The sequence below is a fragment of the Bos taurus genome, chromosome 11, assembly GCF_002263795.3.
Source record: "Bos taurus isolate L1 Dominette 01449 registration number 42190680 breed Hereford chromosome 11, ARS-UCD2.0, whole genome shotgun sequence".
NCBI classification, from domain to species: Eukaryota; Metazoa; Chordata; class Mammalia; order Artiodactyla; family Bovidae; genus Bos; species Bos taurus.
Genome location: NC_037338.1, coordinates 83,089,760 through 83,113,243, shown reverse-complemented (window position 1 = coordinate 83,113,243; position 23,484 = coordinate 83,089,760). Strand labels below are relative to the sequence as shown.

General features: G+C 41.7%; 1 protein-coding gene across 1 annotated transcript in view; it reads right to left on the bottom strand.

Moving 5' to 3' along the window:
- Positions 1–23,484, bottom strand: part of NBAS (NBAS subunit of NRZ tethering complex) — a gene marked incomplete in the record, with an annotated part of 468,052 nt that overhangs the window by 94,101 nt on the left and 350,467 nt on the right. The window contains 2 exon segments of the mRNA NM_001192550.1: positions 9,830–9,940; positions 14,970–15,199. Of these exon segments, the coding sequence (NP_001179479.1) occupies positions 9,830–9,940; positions 14,970–15,199 (341 nt within the window).

The following is a 23,484-nucleotide window of genomic DNA, read 5'->3' as shown; positions in this document are numbered from 1 at the left end:
AGTTTCTCAGTACCAAGCACCAGCGTGTGGTACGAAGGAAACACTCGACATGTGCCTTGAATGCCAAATAGATGGGAGGATGAACAAAAACTTAGGTGTCCTCTACAGATAAGAGACCTGTGCTAAGCACCAGGGAGGGTATCAAGATTTACAACACAGAGCTCTCAGCTAGCAGTGTGAAAATCCAGTTGCATTCTAAATAATTAAACAACAATGCACAATAATGGTGTGGGCTAACAAAGGACATGCAATTATATCCCAATCAAGATAAGAACCACTTGTAGACATAAAGAACAGAATGGTAGACAGAGCAGGGGAAGGAAAGGGTGGGATGAATTGAAAGAGTAGCACTGAAATATATATATACCACTTGTAAAATAGATAGCTAGTGGGAAACTGCCATATAACACAAGGAGCTGAACCTGGTGCTCTGTGACAACCGAGGGGGTGGTTGGGAGGCGACATATGTATACTTACAATTAATTCACAGTGATGTATGGCAGAAACCAACACAACACTGAAAAGCAATTATCCTTCAATTAAAAAAAATAAATAAAAGGGTAAGGCCACTAAAGCTATAATTTCAGAGGAGGTAGATATCAATGACAACAGGTTTATTGAAAGAAGTGCTTGAAGTTGGTATTGTAGAAAGGAATGAAGCAGAAATAATATGAACGAAAGTTATCAAGACAAGAGAGCACAAGGTCTGTATAGGAAAGAGTATAAATGGATGGCTAGTCCAAAACTCTTCTGGATCCTACAACTATTCAAAGTGTGCAAGGCCATCTCTGAAATACACAGGCAGGCCTCGTTTTACTGTGCTTTGCTTTACTATACTTCACAGATACTTGGTTTTTTTTTTTTTTTTTTTTAAGACAAATCAAAGCTTGGTGGCAGCCCTGCATCATACAAGACGACTGGTGTCATTTTCCCAAGAGCATTTGCTAATTTCGTATCTCTGTGTCACATTTTGGTAATTCTCGCAATATTTCAAACTTTGTCATTATTATTATATTTGTTATGGTGATCTGTGATCAGTGATCTTTGATGTTGACTATTGCAATTATTTTGGAATTTTTAAGCAATGAAATATCTTTTAATTAAGGTCTGCATGTTTTTTAGATGTAATTATTTTTGCACACTTACAGACTACAATACAGTGTAAAAGTAACTTTTATATGCACTGCGAAACAAAAATTCATGGACTAGCTGTATTGTGATATTGGCTTTATTGCAGTGATCTGTAACCACAACTGCAATATCTCCAAGGTACGCCTGTTCTATACACCCAGTGGTGTATGAAAGTCAAAGAATTTCTGATGTTCCTTTGTAATTTGCTAAGTGAAGTCTGAAAACAATGCAGTGAAGAAGTAAATAAGAAGCTGTGTCATCCTGTTAAGATGATTCATACTCACAAAGATTTGCAAGCAGAACACACTCGATGGAAGGAAAAAAGAAAAAAAAACCTTGTACCTGTTACACTGATAACTGTGCCAGACAAGTGGAATCTGGGTAATTACCAACTTGAGAGTGAAAGTATTAGTCACTCTGTCGTGTACTCTGTCGTGTCCAACTCTTTGTGACCCCATGGACTGTAGCCTGTCAGGTTCCTTTGTCTGTGGGATTCTCCAGGCAAGACTACTGGAGTGGGTTGCCATTTCCTTCTCTAGGAGATCTTCCCGACCCAGGGATTGAACCCAGATCTCCTGCGCTGCAGGCAGATTCTTTACCATCTGAGCCACCAAGCAAGCCCAATTACCAACTTCCAGATGAGAACTGTCATTAGAGACAAGTGACCTGCCTAAGACCAAGTATCCAGATCTGTCGGGACTCTGTGTGGATGGGTCTGCTCACCTTGTCACAAAGCAGCCACCAATCCATGGGCTCCAGCACCTGTACTGATAACCATTTCAAAAACAGGATTCCTTCTCTAACACAGACATTAGTTGTCTCTCCCAGTGGCAAAAATCTAAGAGTTCTCCTGTCATACTTCATTCCTATCACCTGATAAACAGAGTATCTAAGACAGACTCATTTACAAAATGGACAATGACTAAATCATAATAGCTTTAGCTCCTCTATGTTTGACTTGATTCTGAAAATAGTCTCTTTCAGTCAACATTACCTTCCCCCTTCCCACCCACCTACTCTTCTGTGCCTACAATTCAGTTTGCTCAATGTGCAATTTTCCCTAATTATCTTGTCAAGAGAGATACTGGAATATCTTTACTGACACACGATAAATACGAAAAATTCCCTCTTCAGTAAATGACAAGGTACTAAGATCTTTTATAGATGCCAGTAATTGATAATCCATTTTAATAGTTCCATCGAAAGAAGCTGTTATCTTCCCTTTGGAACAAGAAATGAAATCTCTACTTAGAAAACAATTCCAAAGAACCCACATTGAAGAGTAGGAAGAAATACCATGTGGACTTTTCACTAATCAAATCAGTGGTTGCCCTTAAAAACTGTTTAAGTGCTTTTTCTAAGTTTTAGCTGTAAGGCAGCTCATTAACTTTCAGAGATTAACTACGGGAAGAAGCTAGCATTAGTTGTACTAAAGGCACAAGGAATAAATTCTTGGTACTAATCCCATGATTAAGGGGTTCTGTAATGGCTTCTAGCTGTCAATCACCCAAAAATGTGATTCAAGAACAGCATGAATTGAAAGGACTTCTGTTCGTATAGGGAAAAAAATTTACTCAAATGTATTATACTTTACTTAATTTGAGACTGAGTAATACACCATTTCATGAGTTGACTGTAAGGAGTACACAGAAGGGGGTTGGAAGGAGAGAGGTGAGGGCTCCTGGGAGAAGCTGGAAGGAGCAAAGGGATGGGCCTAGGGGTCCCCCAAAGACTAACCCCAGTAGTATGAAGATGTGTAAACCCACATGAATGACCATGACCACAGGTGAACAGGCCCCCACCACTGACTCCTTCCCCACTGTGGAAAAGAGACGATTCTACCCTTTAAATCGCAACTCCTCCAATGTGAGGAGGGAAACTCCTCCTCGATGTGAGGCAAACAGTTCAAGATATTTACCACACAAATGCCTCCGAAGGAACCTGATGGCACAGACCTGATCTGTAGTGCTGCCTGACAGCTGCATATGTGATTAAGTGGGGGCAATGTGGTGAAAAAATGGTGGCCTTTTTCGGCTTCTCCAGCATGTTAGCCAGGTGCCTTCGCAAACCAAAAAATGAACTTTCACTCTGCAAGGTCACCTACGAACTTCATGAGAAGCTCAGTAATGAGGACCTCGGAGTCAACTTCTTGACACACTAGCACTTGCCGAGCTCCTCTTCGGAACGGTTTCCATGGACAGAGTGCTTATGTGGGAGGAAGGCCATGTGAACAGGCTTCGTCTCCTCCAGGACAAGCCTGACCCCTTAAGCCTTCTCATTTCTCATAAACTGTCAACTCCAACTGGTTTATGGAGTCTCCTATTATCTCTCTACCAAAAATATTTTAAAAGATATCACAGCACAGGCATAGCAATAGGCATCCTTCAATTCTGAAAGAGATGGGAATACCAGACCACCTGATCTGCCTCTTGAGAAATCTGTATGCAGGTCAGGAAGCAACAGTTAGAACTGGACATGGAACAACAGACTGGTTCCAAATAGGAAAAGGAGTTCGTCAAGGCTGTATATTGTCACCCTGTTTATTTAACTTATATGCAGAGTACATCATGAGAAACACTGGACTGGAAGAAACACAAGCTGGAATCAAGATTGCCAGGAGAAATATCAATAACCTCAGATATGCAGATGACACCACCCTTATGGCAGAAAGTGAAGAAGAACTAAAAAGCCTCTTGATGAAAGTGAAAGTGGAGAGTGAAAAAGTTGGCTTAAAGCTCAACATTTAGAAAATAAAGATCATGGCATCTGGTCCCATCACTTCATGGGAAATAGATGGGGAAACAGTGGAAACAGTGTCAGACTTTATTTTGGGGGGCTCCAAAATCACTGCATATGGTGACTGCAGCCATGAAATTAAAAGACGCTTACTCCTTGGAAGGAAAGTTATGACCAACCTAGATAGCATATTCAAAAGTAGAGACATTACTTTGCCAACAAAGGTTCATCTAGTCAAGGCTATGGTTTTTCCTGTGGTCATGTATGGATGTGAGAGTTGGACTGTGAAGAAGACTGAGCGCCAAAGAATTGATGCTTTTGAACTGCGGTGTTGGAGAAGACTCTTGAGAGTCCCTTGGACTGCAAGGAGATCCAACCAGTCCATTGTGAAGGAGATCAGCCCTGGGATTTCTTTGGAAGGAATGATGCTAAAGCTGAAACTCCAGTATTTTGGCCACCTCATGTGAAGAGTTGACTCATTGGAAAAGACTCTGATGCTGGGAGGGATTGGGGGATGAGATGGCTGGATGGCATCACTGACTGGATGGACGTGAGTCTGAGTGAACTCCAGGAGTTGGTGATGGACAGGGAGGCCTGGCGTGCTGCAATTCATGGGGTGGCAAACAGTCAGACACGACTGAGCGACTGATCTGATCTGATTAAGCACTTCTTAGATATCAAGTATTATGCTATCTCATTTAATTCTTACAAAGCAGGTATCTTATGATTGATATTCACATTGACCTGAAAAATAACTGTTCAAAAATCAGATCTGCAATCTTAGGTTGACAGTTGTCAGAGGGCGAGTTCAGTAAATCTGGTCTGTTTCCAGAATTAATAGCTGTTGTTGTTTAGTTGTTAAGTCATGTCTGACTCTTTTGTGACTCCGTGGGGTCAGCCCACCAGGCTCCTCTGTCCATGGGATTTCCCAAGTCCCAGGCAAGAATACTGGAGAGGGTTGCCATTTCCTTCTCTGGAGGATCTTCCCAACCCAGGGACTGAATCTGCATCTCCTGCTTGGCAGGCAGATTCTTCCCCACTGAGCCACCAAGGAAGCCCAGACTTAAAAATAGCTACTTTTTTTCACCCCTGAGCATCTACTACAGTACATGCCAGGTGTTTATATAAATGTCTCAAAGCTTGCAGTAGTTTTGCAAGATGGAGTGAGAATACTCATTTTGCAGAGGAGGAAACTCTAGGAGTAGAAGGATGAAACAACTTGCTCACCAAGGCCACATCGAAGGGAAGTCATGGAGCTGTGGTGTGAATCCAGACCTGTAGGATTCAAGTACTGAGCACTTTTCACAAGATGAGAACAGGCCCCAAATGCATCTTTTTCTTACTACATTTTGTACCAGTATAAGGAATTTTTTTCTTTACTATTTGGGGGAAAAGTAGCCCTAAGTATCATAACACAGAAAGGGAGGTAGCTGATGTATGAAAAGAACTACCTCCATTTGGGTAATGGTAGCATTTAGTTTTTCCATTTTTAGGATTGGTAGATTTTTTCTTATGTACAATGCAAATCACAGTCGTGATCAGCATCATGACCCTTTGGGCCAAAGAAAGATCAAAAGTTAATGCATAGCTCAATTTTAAAAAATGGGTAAGACCTATGACCTGAATTTCTATAGTCAAGCCTTCGACTCCAATATGGATTCTTCCTGGACTTGAATTTTTATTTACCTTATTTTTCAATGTTATAATATACTTTCAAAAAGCTAAGCTGCCTTAAATCCCCCTTTCTACACACTAATTATTCTCACACTAACTCTTCAACTAAGCCAAGAGGAGAAAGCCAGAACTGAGAATTCTCTATAACATGGCACTCTGGACATCAGCCTATGAACAACAGCAACCCTCAGCTTCTGTTTCAACACAGGAGAAGGTAGATACATTATAGTTCATTGACTTCCTCATAGCTGTAACATGCTCTTGCCCATCCTTATATGTGAGACCACAGAGTCCTACTAGACAATATACAACTGATTGTGCAAAGCAGCACAGCACAGGCAGAGTCCCTTCCCAACGTCTAAAGAGGTGGCACTAAACTGACCAGCTGAGATGAAGAGGTATCTCACTTGATCTCCACCACCCAAGCAAGATCATGCAGATAATCAATCCCCTGCGTGATGGAAAAGCACATATCAGAATGAAATAAAAGTGTAGGATGTGTGGCCTTCGGGTCTGCAGCTTAAATAAGAAGGAACAGACTGAGGCTGTTCTCAAAACTGACAGTTAAAAGTATCTCTGGCCCCTGTGTAGTCCTCCTTTGCTCAGTGGGCTCCACTCGCTCCAGCCACCAAGGCTGTTCCTTTACTCAAAAATGCCAAGAATCCACTGTCCCAGAATGGGGTCCCTCTGCAAATGCCTTTTCTTCCTTTTTCCAAGAGTGATCTGTTTGTATGTCCTAAGAGAGGTCTTTCCTATCTGCTCCTTGTGGGTTTCCTTTATGGTACTTATTATGACTAGCAATTTATTTTTAGTTGTTCTTAACTGTGTGTGTGTGTGGTGCGGGTCTCCCCAGTTAGAATATACACTCCATAAGGGTAAGGAGGAGCCCATTTTGTTTAACATTTAAAACTGTGCTCAAAACACAAAGGTTCTAGTAAAAAAGATGATAATAATACTTCATGAATAAACAAATGCACTATTCCACCAGCTAGAAGCATCCTCTGCCATTTCAAAATGATCCCATATTCAAAACTTAAAGACGTTGATGGAATCAGCAGAACTGACAAGGGCAGTAACAGGAATAATCTTGACAGATTGAAGAGCCACCTGGCTACACACACACCACAGATTTTCTCTAATCTTTATAACCATAACCAGGTGGGGATCATGGTCCTCATAACTGAGAAAACAGCAATGCAAGAGGATCAGGAGACTTGCTCAAGGCTACACAGTTGGGGTTATGGGGAGCAGAGCTGGATCTTGAAATGTGGCCTGACTCCAAAACCCATGCCCTCACACCAGATGTCATCTCTAAGATGCACCAAAGTGCCTAGAACAGCCCAGAGGTGAAGAGGGCTGTGGAGGCTGCGGTGAGCAAGAATCAACTCTGAGCTCAGGGAGCTGAACACACTCAGAAGAGCCAGGGTCCGCCAGCTGGAGCTGACTACAGGCACACGGACCCACAAAGCCATCTCTGATGTTGAAAACTACCAAGAAAAAGAAAGAAAATGAGAAAAAATAAGGGGGAAAGGAGACCAGGAACTCAAGTTTGGGTGTTTATGACAATTCTCTCTTTCTTACAGGAGTGAAATTCCAGTAATCACTACCATTCATTAAGGACCGATCATGTGTCAGGTTCTGTAGGTTTGACATTTCACCATGAAATCATTTATGACTTAAGAATATAGGAGAATGAGTTTCTGAGAACTGATTTCTCCCATGCAGGGACACACGGCTGGAGAGACTATCAGGATGTACTCACGGTTTCTTGATCGGAAGCGTCTGCGTTAGTGCACAAGGCTCCCTCATCCAGCCCGTGTGCCTGCTTCTCTGTACATTGGCTGAAATGAGGAAATACCTCCAAATTCAACCAAGAGGAAGGAGAAGGCAAAATTATAGAAAAATCAACTTCAGAGGCGAAGATGACTTTTTTAAAGAAATAGTAACACAAAAACCCTAAAATAAAGAATGTCTTTTTCTTGTAACTGCGATCTATTGACATCTTATTGGCATTGATTCAGCAAGTAAATACTGGGCAATTTCTACTGTATTAACAGCTGATCTTTAATACTCATGTGACTAAGCTGGACTGAACAGTATGGCAAATAACAGTCTTAAGTAAAGAACAGGGAGCACCAAACAGAACTTGCTAAATCAACATTAGGTGTTTTGTTGCTCATAAGTAATGGCATCAGCAGATAATGATTTCCTTTTTGTAACTGCTGTGCATCTGCATAATCACACTGCGATCTGCTGTAATGATATGCTGCAAACAGTCATGCACGTTACTAGATTGCCTGATAATTTATAATATATTCAGAGACCAATGGAGCATCCTGTTTGGACAGATATGACAACCTTTTATGTAACAGTCAATGAAGAGAGACATTTAATAAAATGCCAAAATTTTTTAAGCCAATATGCATTTTATAATAAACATTTATTTGAACATGTCTATGTCTCCAAAATGGTGAAGTTACTACAATATTTATCACAGATTAATACTGTCACCCATGTAACAATTTCATAAATATTTAAGATGTAGATGGTAGAATTCCAGAAATATTAATAAAATTAAAGTCAATAAGTTATAACAGGTCTTGACCATTCAACCGGGATGCTGGTAAAGACTGAAAGCAGGAGGAGAAGGGGACAACAGAGAATGAGATGGTTGGATGACATCACCGACTCCACGGACATGAGTTTGAGTAAGTTCCGGGAGTTGGTGATGGACAGGGAAGCCTGGCATGCTGCAGTCCGTAGGGTCACAAAGAGTTGGACACGACTGAGCAGCTGAATTGAACTGACCATTCAACACTACCCCTCTTCTTTAAACCCTTTTGTCCCATAGCTTCCCTAGAACAATATTGCTCCCTCTCAATTGCTGATTTTGTCCCTTTTGCTGGCAGCTCTTCCTCTCCCACTAATTGTGGAAGGTCCTCAAAGTTTGTGCTAAGTATTTCTCCTCTCTCATTCTACATTCACTCCCAAAGAACACCAGCAACATGACTTATTTATTATCTATGTGCCTATGACTCCCAAATTACTATCTCCAAACTCCACCTTTCCTTATGAATCCCAAATCTGTAAGACACACTGTCCACTTGATGTTTCCTCTTGGGAACTGCCACAAGTATAACACTTCTATTCCTTTGCCTTTTCCTCACCCTTCCCTAACCTTGTGCCCCTAACTAGTATTTTCTGTCTCAAATGATGGCATCATCCAATGGACCAAGTAAAGTCCTGGACGTAATTTGTAACCCTCCTGCTTTCACTCACCTCCATAGCTAGTTTATCCTTATCATTTGACTTATTTAGTGCCATCCATTTCACTTTGCAGGTATCTCTGAAGCCCATTCTCATTACTGCTATACTGTCAAAACCCTACTCCAGGCTATGGTCATCCGTCCTATAGTCTATCACTCTCATAGTTTGCTAAACAGTCCATGTATGTCTGCAGTGGCCTCCCTAAAATCCCTCCTCAACATGGTGGCCACAATGATCTCATCAAAATGAAAACCTGATCATATTACCTCTCTCTCTTATCAGAATCCTTAGGCACCTTCCAATCACTCTCAGGAAAGAGCCCACAGCCCTAGATAGGGCCCACATGGTCTTGTTACAAGGTCTGGTTTCCCCCCATCTCCCGTCATGCTCCACTGACTCTGGGGGCCTCACCATATCACCATCTATTAGGCCTGCAGAAATCATGTTCCATCCTGTCCAGGGGCTTTTTGTAGTAAACTGTCCTGCCTTCCTAGAAAACGTTTCTAGTATATTCAATACTTAATTTTGAGTCAATAGTTATGTCTCAGCTCAAGAGTTATTTCTTCAGGAAAGTCCTCCCTAACTATGCCAAATCCCCTAGTTGGGCTCTCTTATACAGGGCTGTCAGAGTTTTAATTTCACATTTGCCTATGTCATTATTCAATTATTATCTGTCTTCTACCCTAGACTAAAAGTTCCAGGACAATTCAAATGTCTGCTTTTGTTCACGACCGTAACCCTAGGACCTAACACTATTCCTAGTACACAAGAGATTCTCAGTAAATGTCTTTGAATCAATGAATAAAAAGTCTCAAATTCAGGATTATTACTGAAAACAAAAACTAAGACAATCGTTAGCGTATTGGTGCCTAAAGAGATGCATGAAGAGAGATTGTACAAAGAGACCAGTCGACAACCGCTCAAAAGGAAAAGTGAAACTGAACAACACAACTTCAAGATTCCTCTAAAACAGCCTCTGAAAAAAGACTCGGACATGAACTTACACTAGTCGTGTGCTTACCCACTGTCGGTGAACAGGAACTCCAAATGGGTCATAAAAACCTCCCAACGGGAGACGCTGTAGCGCTGGGCCAGAGAAAGAGCGATGCTGTAGACGTTTTCCTCCAGCGTCCTTCACAAACGTGCATCAACCACAGGGCAAGGAAAGAAGAGAAACACATGACCTTAATCAGCAGAGAAAGCGTGCATTACGACTGCTCTCATGCTAAAGGGGGCGCAGCCAGCACAGTCCCTCATAAGACGTGTCACAGTAATTCAGGAAAAGTACACCCAAGGGATTTTAATGCTCCTTCTTCACTGTGGTGCGCTGCAAATGACCAAGGAATCGTCTAGATCAATGGACCTCAAACGAGGGTGATTTAGCCCTACTCAGGGAACATTTGACAATTTTGTCTGGAGACATTTTTGATTGTCATGGTGGGCGAGGAAAAGGAGAAAGCAGTTGGCATCTAGTGGGCAGAAGTCAGGGAGGCTGCGGACCAACCTACAATGCACAGAACAGCCTTCCTGCAACAAAGAATGACCCAGTCCAAAATGTACTGAGATAAAAAAACGATGGTCTAGGTACCAGAGCCTACAGTGAAAAAGAAATACAAAGAAATGGATCCCTGCCCCACAGGTAAATCTCCGAGAAAAACACAGTCAGTCACTCAATACATTCTCATTTTCTACACTGGGCCAGCTATTATGCCAGCTGCTTAAGATATAAAAACAACAAGATACTTCTTGAGGAACTCACAGCCTAATGGAGTGTATGAAGTGTGAACCAGGCATCAAACAGAAAGGGGTAATGTCAAAAGACTACAAAACACTGTGAGGATACAGATGAGAGAGTGAACAGGGATTAACTAAGCAGAGGCGATAAAGAGGGAGAAGAGACAAACGGGCTTTTGATAGACGGGGTTTCACAACCATGAATGCGCTGGGTCCTCAGGTCTACTGAAGGATCTATACCTTATCCTACAGGCAATGGAGACTCAATGGAAAGTTCAAATCAGGGAATGGTGTCATCAGACTTGAGAATCTCTAGGTATGTAAACAATTCTGGTCCAGAGCACTCACATAAAGTCTATATTGGAGAAACTGTCATAAAACCCCAACTTTCCTGAAGCAAAGGAAACATAAGGATGGAATTCTTCATTGGGAGGATGGTTGTCTATCAGCAGACGAATGGATAAGAAAGCTGTGGTACATATACACAATGGAATATTACTCAGCCATTAAAAGAATACATTTGAATCAGTTCTAATGAGGTGGATGAAACTGGAGCCTATTATACAGAGTGAAGTAAGCCAGAAAGAAAACATCAATACAGTATACTAATGCATATATATGGAATTTAGAAAGATGGTAACGATAACTCTGTATGCGAGACAGCAAAAGAGACACAGATTAATAGAACAGTCTTTTGGACTCTGTGGGAGAGGGCAAGGGTGGGATGATTTGGGAGAATGGCATTGAAACGTGTATATTATCATATGTGAAATGGATCGCCAGTCCAGGTTTGATGCATAGGACAGGGTGCTCGGGGCTGGTGCACTGGGATGACCCAGAGGAATGGTATGGGGAGGGAGGTGGGAGGGGGGTTCAGGATGGGGAACACATGTACACCTGTGGCTGATTCATGTCAATGCATGGCAAAACCACTACAATACTGTAAAGTAATTAGCCTCCAATTAAAATGAATAAATTAAAAAAAAAAGGAAGGATGGTGGACAAAAACCACAGAAACAGGAATGAAATACCTATTACCATCAAGTAATACTGCTAAGACTACACTTAGCCTCACTAAGGAAACCAATATTTGTAAGCTGGATCACCCAGGAGCTGGCAAATGATTTCCATTCAAAGCCAAATAGTAAATCTTTTTTTTTTTTTCCAAATAGTAAATCTTTCAGGCTTTACCACCATACGGTCTCAGTAGCATATTCTTCTATTGCTTTTTACTCCTGCCTTTCCACAAACCTTTAAACATGTAAGCTATTTTTAAAAATGTAAGCCATTTTTAAAAATGTAAGCCATTTTTAAAAATGTAAAGCCATTCAATGCTCATAGACTATAGAAAGAGACCAAGGACTGAATTAAGTCTGTCAATACCTGGATTATTAGGTAACTGTCATTAAAAATTATTTCTTAAAGGATTTATTGATAAAACTCTCATTTTATCCTGACATCCACAGGATAAAATGAGAGTTTGTGGAGAACAGGGACCATTAGCAGTTCACCCTTCCTATTATGAGAGTCTGCCACAGCATCTGACACGAGGTGTGTACTAAGTATTCACATCTTTATTATATGATAAAAGTGGGAAGAAACCAAACTATATTCTGTTTTCCTCAAAGTCACCCTAGCCACTGAGATAGTAATAACTTACAGACAAAAAAGGACAACTATAACGTATGCACAGAAAACAACGGCCATTAAAATGGACATACAATTAGTAAGAAAATAAAGAATGGACATGTTTGAAGGTGGAGCTGCAAAACAGAAGGAAGCAGGTTCTTCAAGGATTCTTTTGTGTGAGATGCGAAAATGCTGTCTTCAAACCAGAAGTGCTAACTCAGAAAACTCATAGATAGTTTGAGATATTTTGAACGAGCCATCTAAAGACTGCTGTGTATATTTATAAACAACAGATTGTGGAGAAGATTCTATTATTTATTTATCAAAAGCATATATTTGTCCTCTAGGATACGCTTCAAATAGCATGTGCTAGCTGGATGCTTAAAAAAAAAGACAAGACAAAGCCCTAGCAAAATGTAATTGATGATGTAAGGCATGCCTTATCTTGTCAACTTGTATCTGCATAATAACCCTCTTCTAAGAAACCATAAACAATCTCACTCAGGATTACCAAATGCCCAAAGAAAAGCCCACTGGACTCGGCAATAGGAAGCCCAGGCTCAACTCCTGGCTCTGCGACCTTGAACAATGCTTTAAGGCTCTGTGCTTCTCACATTCCTCTTCCAAAAGTAAGGAGATTGGATGATATTATCTCTTTAGTCACTTTCAAATTGGACATTAAACGAACCTAAGAAATTATGAACCTCCAGGAGAAGAGAGGGGAAGAGAAAAAAAAAATTTGTACATTTCTCTTAACTGAATTCTCCCATAGGCTGTCCCTACTATCTTTCTTTGATCTCCATTTTCCCTGCCTCACTCTAAAAAGAATTTGAGTGTCTTCTCATAGGAAAAAAGCCCAGGATAATATAAAGTACTATTAGAGTACTGAAGTTATTTTGCTGCTTTAAGATTTAAGAATAATGATGAAAAATAGCAACGGCCACTGCCATAATCAAGACCATCTTTGCTATTTTAAGGTACTTCTCATGAGTGCATGCTAAGTCACTTCAGTCATGTCTGACTCTTTGTGACCCCATGGACTATAGCCCATCAGGCTCCTCTGTCCATGTGATTCTCCAGGCAAGAATACTAGAGTGGGTTGCCATGCCCTCCTCCAGGGGATCTTCCTGACCCAGGGATCGAACCCGCATTTCCTACGGCTCCTGCATTGCAGGCAGATTCTTTACCACTGATTTTAAGGTACTTATCAGGAGAGATTAATAACTGTAAAATGTAGGCACAATCTACCCTTGTTTCAAAGGCTGGAAACCTAGACAGAACTGCATACCAATGCTTCTGGGAAAATTCAATCAGGCAGTGTGGGCAGGGTGCGTGGTGCTGAAGATGTGATGCCTTTGGTAGGTAGCAGGAAATCACAGCTGTGAGCATTACCATCTATGGAAACTTGGGCCAATTACTTAATAAGCTTTAAGTTCTTTGGAAAAGGAAATGGCAACCCACTCCAGCCTTCTTGCCTGGAGAATCCCATGGACAGAGGAGGCTGGTGGGCTACAGTCCATGGGGTTGCACAGAGTCAGACACAACTGAGTGACAAACACTTTTAAGTTATTCAGCTATAACATGGGGATAACATTTTATACCAGAGGGTTACCTTTAAGGATTAAAAGATGTTTTCAAAATAAAGTTTATAGAGCATCTAACACCATTCTAGGCCCATAAGAAGCACTCCACAAATCGGGGTGTTAAAAACAAAACATACCTCTAACTTAATAACCATTGTGAGTGAGCCCACTTTATAAAAATATCTTGTTTAACTTCCCTAACACCTGACATGTAATTCTCATTTGATCAGAACTCATTTGATCGAAAACAAAAAATGAGGACCAGTATTAAAACCAAGGGGAACTCCATACCTAAACGAGAACATATTCCCATAGGCCTTGAAGTGTACTGCCATCTCACACAAGGGCTAACTTTTTTCTGGAACGAGCTAAGGGACAAAGGAAAAAAAGGAAGCTGCTATAGGCTTCGAACAAGAGAAACTGCCAGAGTGAAAGATCTGCTTTCTCTAGGAACCCAGGACAGATGAAAGTGCCCTGGACCCACAACACGTGGTCCTTCCTCTTGGATTAAGTCGACTGTATCTATTTTTAACACAGTGAGGAAATTAAACAGCCATGTAGCAGAAAAGCGAGATTCCAGCCAGGAATCAAAGGGAATCTTGTTTTTAAATTTCTAAAGTAAGCCTCACGGGCTTCCCAGGTGGCATTCATAGTAAAGAACCTGTCTGCCAATGCAGGAGACATAAGACACCTAGGTTCAATCACTGGGTTAGGACGATCCCCTGGAGGAGGCAAGGCAACCCACTCCAGTATTTCTGCCAGGAGAACGCCATGGACAGAGGAGCCTGGCAGGTTACAGTCCATGGGTTGCCAAGAATAGGACACAACTGAAGTGGCTTAGCATGCACACGGTAAGCTTCATACTTTTAACCCCAATCATACTGCATCACCTCTAACATGGTACTGGGGTCAGGATACCAAAATCATAGGGAAATTTTCTTATAATTATCATCCTTACTATTTTAAATCTGCAAGCCTAAAATACAGTCTGCATTTACTGATCATTTAGAAGGCAGCTATGCTAACCATGATCCCACCAACAATCCATTTGTGAAGACTCACACGTCCCTCACGGGATCGGAAGAAGTAGGGGAAACCCTGCTCCCGGTAACCATGAATGTACATCTTCAAGGGACTGTGACTCATAGTCCTGATAACTCAGCTTGTCCTTGTGTGTTTTATCCCATCCCTTTATGAGACAAAGGTATCTCTTACTCGGCCAGGCCAAGGATGGTTTCCCTTTTGTACTGGTCGTCGGCCGTGAACCGCTGCACGTCCACACCCTTCCGCAGGCCCTGGAGGATCTGAGCCTGAGTGAAGTCCAGCAGGCGTTCGTTGTAGTAGTGCAACTGCTTGGTCAGTGCTGCGAGCTCCTCGGGCCAGGCCTCGTGTCCGTACAGAGTCACGTGCCTGCTGACCATCTTGATCAGTTCTTTGGGATCAGCCTGTGAACAACAAAAGGACTAATTAGAAAAAAAAAGTAACAATGGGAAGAAGGTCACGTCAACTGCACGTGTGTCTGGCCCTTCACACGGCCGCTATTTAATCAAGGTTTACAACCACCCTGGGGAGTCTGATGCAGCTGCTGCTGCTGCTAAGTCGCTTCAGTCGTGTCCGACTCTGTGCGACCCCATAGACGGCAGCCCAACGGGCTCCCGGGTTCCTGGGATTCTCCAGGCAACAATACTGGAGTGGGTTGCCATTTCCTTCTCCAATGCATGAAAGTGAAAAGTGAAAGTGAAGTCGCTCAGTCAGTCCGACTCTTAGCGACCCCATGGACTGCAGCCTACCAGGCTCCTCTATCCATGGGATTTTCCAGGCAAGAGTACTGCAGTGGGCTGCCATTGCCTTCTCCGGTCTGATGCAGAGGTGGTCCATTTTGCAGATCATAAGAACAGGACACAGAAACTGAGTCTAGGAATGGATTTCTGGACGCCTGCTCTGTTCTTCCAACTCAAAAATCTCTCCATCCACTTAAAAAATACGTATGCTTGCTTTTTCAACTAGCATTAGATACCTGAGCCTATTCCAGATCTCTTCCCTAATTATCTGATCATTTATAATAATTCACCCTGGAAGCAATTTTTGTCATCATTGCCCCTGGAAAATATTGTTTGGACCATCTAAGTATTCTCAATAACAAAGCTGTAGTTCAATAATCCCATTAGAAATGCCTAGACAGTTAAGTAGAAGAGTATTTTCTCCAGGGATAAGTAAGGGGAAAAAAAAACCCATCCTTGTTCCTACAATCATCATTTTTTTCTAGTTTCATAAAAAAGTATGCAACCAATTTTTACTTTTCTCAATTTGGGGCTCAATGGGATACTGTCCTGTAATTCTTTGACTCATTTGAAAAAACCCTGATGCTGGGAAAGACTGAAGGTGGGAGGAGAAGGGGACGACAGAGGATGAGATGGATGGCATCACTGACTCAATGGACATGAGTTTGAGTAAACTCTAGGAGTTGGTGATGGACAGGGAGGCCTGGCATGCTGCAGTGTGCATGGAGTCACAAAAAGTCAGACACGACTAAGCAACTAAACTGATACTTATGTTACAAAACAATTATTCAAATAGAACAAAGCCCAGAATTGATCGGCTGACAGGAAAGGTGGTTATTTATTTATATTAAATAAATATAATATAACCACATTTATTTAAAGTTGGTCTGGGTGTCAATGAAGCCATAGCAACTCCACCATGATTCCAGAGTTACCTAACATGTGAACAACATTAACTCAATCCCTCTCAGCTTCTGGGAAGACATGGTACATATTTTAATATAAGCAAATTAGAGGAAAAAAAAAAAAACTCCCGAATCTACCTGTGGCTCTCTAAAACACATCTAATTATAATGAGCTGTCAGCATTTCTCATGTGTAAGTCATTATTCTGATCTGCACAGGTGATTTATCATTGTTGGGTCCATATTGCCAAACCTAGCCTGACATTCTCTCTCTTGATCCTATTAAGGAACAGTCTGGGAGTGATGATAAAAACCAATTAAAGAAATCTTCTTGGATTCCAACAGGTAGATTTAAGAAAAGGTCAACCTTACTAAATGCTTCCCCTATCTCTATGCATACACTGAGTCCTGTCCTCAAAAACTACAGATATCTATCTCAAGTCAAAAGACCCGGCTTTGAAAACCAATGCTCCCAAGTAGCTGCAAGATTATCTGTCATTCACTAAACAAATACTTTCTGTGCACCTATTATGTGCCAGGTGATGTCCTAAGAAGATGTGACCCTTTCCTCCAGGAATGTAGTCTATAAGGAAAGACAATCAAGCCAACGACTGTAAATGGTTTGATACCACTAAGCACAGGGTGCTATGGGAATGAATACAGAGGGGTTGGCTTCGGGCATGTGTCAAGCAGGGCTTTGTGGAAGAGTTAATTTCTAGTCTAACTATTCAGGTATTAAGTAGTAAAAAGGCCATCAAGAAACAGGGGTTCCCCTGGTGGCTCACTGGTAAAGAATTCACCTGCCAATGCAGGAGACATGGGTTCAATCCCTGGTCCGGGAAGATCCCACATGCTTTGGAGCAACTAAGCCCATGGGCCACAACTACTAAACCTGTGCTCTAGAGCCCGGGAGCCACAACTGCTGAGCCCACACCCTAGAAGCCACCACGATGAGAATCCCTCGCACCGCAACTAGTCTCTGCTTGCTGCAGTTAGAAAAACACCTGTGCAGCAAGGAAGACCCTGCATGGCTAAAAATAAATAAAATTATTATATATTAAAAAAAAAAAAAAACGAGGGAAACAAATTCCAGTAAAGGCGAGAATATGTGCTAAGCCTATATGGCTAAGCCCTGATGGGAAGATGGAGTGAACGAAGCTGATCCAACTGCATTTAGAAGTGATTTGGGAATAAGCTGTATAAGACTGGTATATCTGGCAACGGATTTAGGCAAATCGGATCCCATTCCTAGGCTCTTAGTGCCTCTTCATCTGTCATTTAACCCAGCTCCCTTCTGCTTACAGACTGAAGCTCATGAGGTCCCTCCCTGAACCACCCCTAGAGGCACAGCCCCCTCTGAAGCTGTCTGGCATATGGTTGTTGCCAGGGAGCCAGCAGCCCATCTACACCTGCTCTGCATCCTGGTGTGCCCTGTTGTTGCCTGTTCGTCTCGCACCTCATCCAGTAAGCACTTTTCTGTCTAGAAAGAGAGAGAGCAGGAGCAAATATCCAGCAATTGGAGTCTTAGGGCAGCAGGACAGCTCTTCTGTAGGTGTTCTTTCAGGGAGCTCTTTGTACTGGTTTTGCACTCCACTAGCAAACTCACATTGATCAAAACAGTGAAGGCTTTTTTCCATGTATACTCTGACCCTCTGATTTCAGACTCAAGTCTTCCAGCCTCAAATTGCCCAATGTGCTCTGAAGGCGGTGCGACAACCAGGCAGCCCATCTCTGTATGACTCCATGCCCTGCTCTACCAGGCTGTTGGTTCCTACTCCCTATTCATGGAACCAACCACCTTCTCTCTCCCAAGGACTTCTTATGGTTATTGTACCACACTCATTTTCTCACTCTTTGTTTTCTGGCATCTCACGGATTTGGTACCTGTATTGGGAGAGTACACCAAATACCTGATCTCATTTCTATTCTCTTTCTAACACCATTTATGAAACAAATTCCCAAACCAGGTTAAAGAGTTCAGCTCCAAGAGTATTGAATAGCACAAAGCAATAATGCACATAATTGCTACTACTAACATTACATTGGCTTTTCTTTATCTTACAGAGAGTTTCAAGTCTCCACATACAACCTTCATTTTCATATGTGGCAAAAAAACACCTATTCTTTTTTTCCAATGAAGAAAATGGCATGACAGAGTGTAATAAACATGGATACACATAAGTTACTAGCTGAATGTCCTTGTGCAAGCTATTTAACAACTACAAACTTAATAGTCTTATCTATAAAATGGCAATATACTATAGCTTGCGTGGTTGCACAAAGCCTAAGAAACTATATACACACACACACATATAAAATACACAAACCAAGACCTGGTCCATAGGAGGGGCTCCAAAAATGAAAGCAATTATGGAATTTACTCAAAGGTACTCCCAGGTAGCACAGTGGTAAAGAAGCTGCTGCCAATCCAGGAGACTCAAAAGATACGGGTTTGATCCCTGGACCAGGAAGAGATGCTGGAGAGGGAAATGGCAACCCACTACAGTATTCTTGCCTGGAGAATCCCATGGACAGAGGAGCCTGGCAGGCTGCAGAACATAGGGTTGCAAAGAGTAGGACATGACTCAGTGACTACGCATGCACATTACTGATATATCTGTTACACTTTAATTGTACTTTTATTGCATACTCTACACTGCCTCTCTTTTAAGTATTAAATTAGTTTCTAGAGGGCAGAAACCAGCTGTACTTAGTGGATGTGTCTTTCCCACAGCACATTAGAGCTGTGGAGTAAGAGGGGGACACACCAAAGAGCAGCAGCAGCTTTTACGTCAGCAGTACTAGTTTATATACCATATCCTTTGCTTACTAGAGATGCAATTTGGGGCAAAAATTCAAACGAATCTTTTGGCCAACCAATACTTTGTTCTTGACAGACGCTTCATAGAGAGTAGATGGATGAGCATGTTTTAAGTTCTAGCTTTCCATGCAAATTATTTTCTAATCATTATCACTACTACTTTCTATCCCTTCCTCCAGAAACTTTACCTGTCATGATTACTTCCAATGTAAGTTTTAAATTCTAGTAACAATTCTTCCCCCGGGCTCATCACAATTTCTCTCAATATATTCCAAAAGCATCCTCTACTCAGCCCAACACTTCATTTCATACATTCATTCATTCACTTCACAAGTGCACAGCATTAAAGTTTCTAAAGCACTTTCACATGATTTTGATCTGACCTTCATACCAACCCAGTGATGGGCACAGGAGACTGTTGGTAACTGCTTTATAGATGCCAATCTCCAATTAGGCATCCTGAGCTGGAGTCTCACAGCAAGGAAGAGACTCAAGCCTCCTGATCTCTTGTCTTGTGGGCTCTCCACTGTACCAGGCCCTGCTCCCTACCCTGCCAGCAGAGCTCCTTGAATGTCCTATATCCAGTTTTACACGTCAAGTCACTAATTTTTGAGCAGAGTATATTCAAATCTTTCTCCCTCTTTTTCCACCTAAGTTCAATGACATGATCCGTGAGTACAAAAGTTTTTAGCCTTTAAGAAACTTTTGAAGGACTTTACGGGTAGCTTTGAAATCTCCCATATTCAGTATTGAAATGATACTACAAAAACTGAAAACATAAAAAGGCGTAAAAAATTTAAGAAGTGTAGAGAATAAATTATTCTAATTTTCCCCCCAAATCTGGCAATGCGGTTTCTTTAAGGTGTAGAAAAAAATATATGCTTTCTTTAAAGACTATGGCCAGGTCCCTGTTAAAAAAAAAAAAAAAAATTTAATGTACATAAATATTTATGAGACTAGAATGTTGAATGACTTCATCTAGTACTACTAACTAGTAGAGGTAATAAATCCATTCAGGCTTAATAGTCTCCATTTCTTGGTAATATTGTTTGGAAAGTTTTAAACAGGTGGTATGTTTTCCCTCTAGGGTTGTTATTTGCTTGAGATAATTTTCTACTTAGTATTTTCAATTAGTAGCTTAAAAAAATGCATCTTAGAAATAGTCTACCATAAAGTTTTGAATTTCATCCCCTGCTAGGTTTGATTCTCTAGCATATAAAACTAAAAGACACATTTCCATTTTTAAATGATTTTATCTTCTTAAACTTTTTTTTTAACCTAGAGAAATTACACTTCAAGATGCATATACGTGAAGAGAGATAAATTAGGAGTTTGAGATTAGCAGATACACAGTATGCTGTATAAAATAAATAAACAACGAGGTCATACTGTATAGCACAGGGAACTATATTCAGTATCTTGTAATAACCTACAATGGAAAAGAATATCTGCACGTGTGTACTTGCATGCTTATATGTATAACTGAAGCACTTTGTTTGTATACCAGAAATTAACACTTTGTAAATTTCAATACTTCAATTTGTAAAAAAAAAACTACAATTAAATACTTCAATTTGTAAAAAAGATGCAGTTACAATAATTACAAAAGATACGAATACACAAGGTACAGAAATGTGTATAGCTTACTCATGCTGCTGCTGCTAAGTCGCTTCAGTCATGTCCGACTCTGTGCAACCCCGTATACGGAAGCCCACTAGGCTCCCCCGTCCCTGGGATTCTCCAGGCAAGAACACTGGAGTGGGTTGCCATTTCCTTCTCCAATGCATGAAAGCGAAAAGTGAAAATGAAGTCGCTCAGTCCTGCCCATCTCTTAGCGACCCCATGGACTGCAGCCTACCAGGCTTCTCCGTCCATTCCAGGCAAGAGTACTGGAGTGGGGTGCCATTGCCTTCTCCGATAGCTTACTCATATCTGTATTACAAAGTTGTTATATAAATATGTACATCCATAACTATTTCTGGAGGAATACAAAAAGGAAACTGACCTTTTGTTTTATCCTATTTTCTTCATCTGTTTTTTGCCATGTTTGTGCATTGTTTTTTCAACATAAAAAGTTGATTAGGATAAATACTAGAAGAGGAAATTCTCTGCAAGTGACCATTTGCCAATCATCATTATAGATCTCTAAAAAGAAACATGAGGGACTTCCCCAGTGGTCAGGTGGCTAAGACTCCACACTCCCAGGGCAAGGGGCCTGGGTTCGATCCCTGGTTGGGACACTAGATTCCATATGCTGCAACTAAGATCTGGTGCACCTAGCTAAATCAATCCATCAGTCAGTCAACCAATAAATATTAAAAAGAAAAAAGGCCTGCTGGGCTGCTTCAATGATCACCCAGGTTTGCTGCCAGGTCCTGGGGGTCTGTGCGGCTGACACAGGATGTGCTTTGCACCAAGATGCACAGGGTTCTTATCAGAAATGACACCACAAATCATATCAAGACTTTCATTCAAACCTAGTAATCTACCTAAGTTATCATTCCCACAGCTCAGAACTGCAGGGAGTGGAAAGAGAAAATGTGAAAAGACTGTGCAAATAGAAACAAGCTGAACTGACAACTGAGGAGAAGCAAAGCTTCGTGGAGAGTTATTATGTGTGGGCAACAAATTGAAACCACTTGGATCTCCATTTCCAAGATGATTCATCAGAAGTTTGTCATGTCTAATTCAAACTCAGGAGTGTGGTTTTTTGCAGGGAGAGATTCTGAAAAGATTCAAATAATGAGCCATTAGGTAGTCAATGGACAATGCAAACATACTTAAAACATCCAGCTAACAGGCCCGTCCATGAAAAGTCGGGACTCCCAAAATGTAATACTGATGGCTGTTCACCATAGCAGCTGAAATGATTCCTCAAATGAGTCACATGCCAACAAACAGTCACTGAGTAACTAGAAGGAGGTGATGTCCTGGGGACTCAGAATAGACGGGGATTCCTGCCCTCAACAGGATCATATGTGGAAAGAAGACGAGGTGCACCGGCTACCACAGCCTACAAGATCCACTCTGGGGGAAGTCTGGAAGAGAGCCGGGAGAGACAGAAATTAATTTGTGGCTCAGCTGGTAAAGAATCTGCCCGCAATGCGGGAGACCTGGGTTCGATCCCTGGTTGGGAAGATTCCCTGGAGAAGGGAAAGGCTACCCACTCCAGTATTCTGGCCTGGAGAATTCCATGGACAGAGGAGCCTGGCAGGCTACAGTCCATGGGGTCACAAAGAGTCAGATATGACTGATTGACTTTAACTTTACTTTTCAACTTAAAAAAAAAAAAAAAGATGTATTTACAATAATTAGAAAGGTAAGAAAGAGAATTAAAAAAAATCATTTCAGGCAGCAGAGAAAGTTTCACACAGGAGGCTTTTGTAAGCTCAGACTTATCTGCTACTAGTGGGAAGAAGCAAGAGGTATTTCAGGCAGGAGAATTACATCTGCACAGACACCAAGGCATGGGAAAGGATGTCAAAATCAGAGAAATATACAGTCTGAACAGTCAGAACATAAACTTCAAATGAGCCAGTGTCAGGATCATGACTGGTGGGGTGAGGAAGAGCCACCAGTGTTCACTGAGTGGCTTCCCTGTCAAACACGGGAGTAGAGATTTCAGCCAACAGCCACTGCAAAGCGGGTAGAAACATCATGCTGGAGTGCGAGCCAGAGATCACTCGGGTCCAAAACACAGGGACACGCTGCTTCTGAAACAAAGCTGGAGTGGCCGCACGACCAGACAATGGGCAGGTAAAGACTGGAATCAGGAGCTCCGGTGACTGAGGTCACTTTCTACTGGAGCGACCCTGAACAAGTAACCCAATTTCTCTGAGTCTTACCTTCTGCAGAGGCTGCCACTTCTGCAAAATGAGGCTGCTCAATGGATCAAATGGCAGATTGAATGTGAAAGGTACTAAGACAGCCTATGCCTTCCCAAGGTGAGTCTCATCCTTCTACCGTTCCCAGAGAGCTTCCCTAAACAAGCCCCACATACACCCCTGCTGTGACCCCTCCTGACACCTTCCCGGCCTAGAGGAGACCCGAACGGGTCACAGTGAAGTCTAGTCACCGACTCCACTGCTATACTTTCCCTCTGGAGTTGGGCAACACTTCTGTGCCTCACATTTTATAAAGTAATACTTTCAATACTTCCTTAAATACTTGTGAAAAAACACTAGAGTACATAGGATGGCACAGGGACATATCAACTTCTCTGTT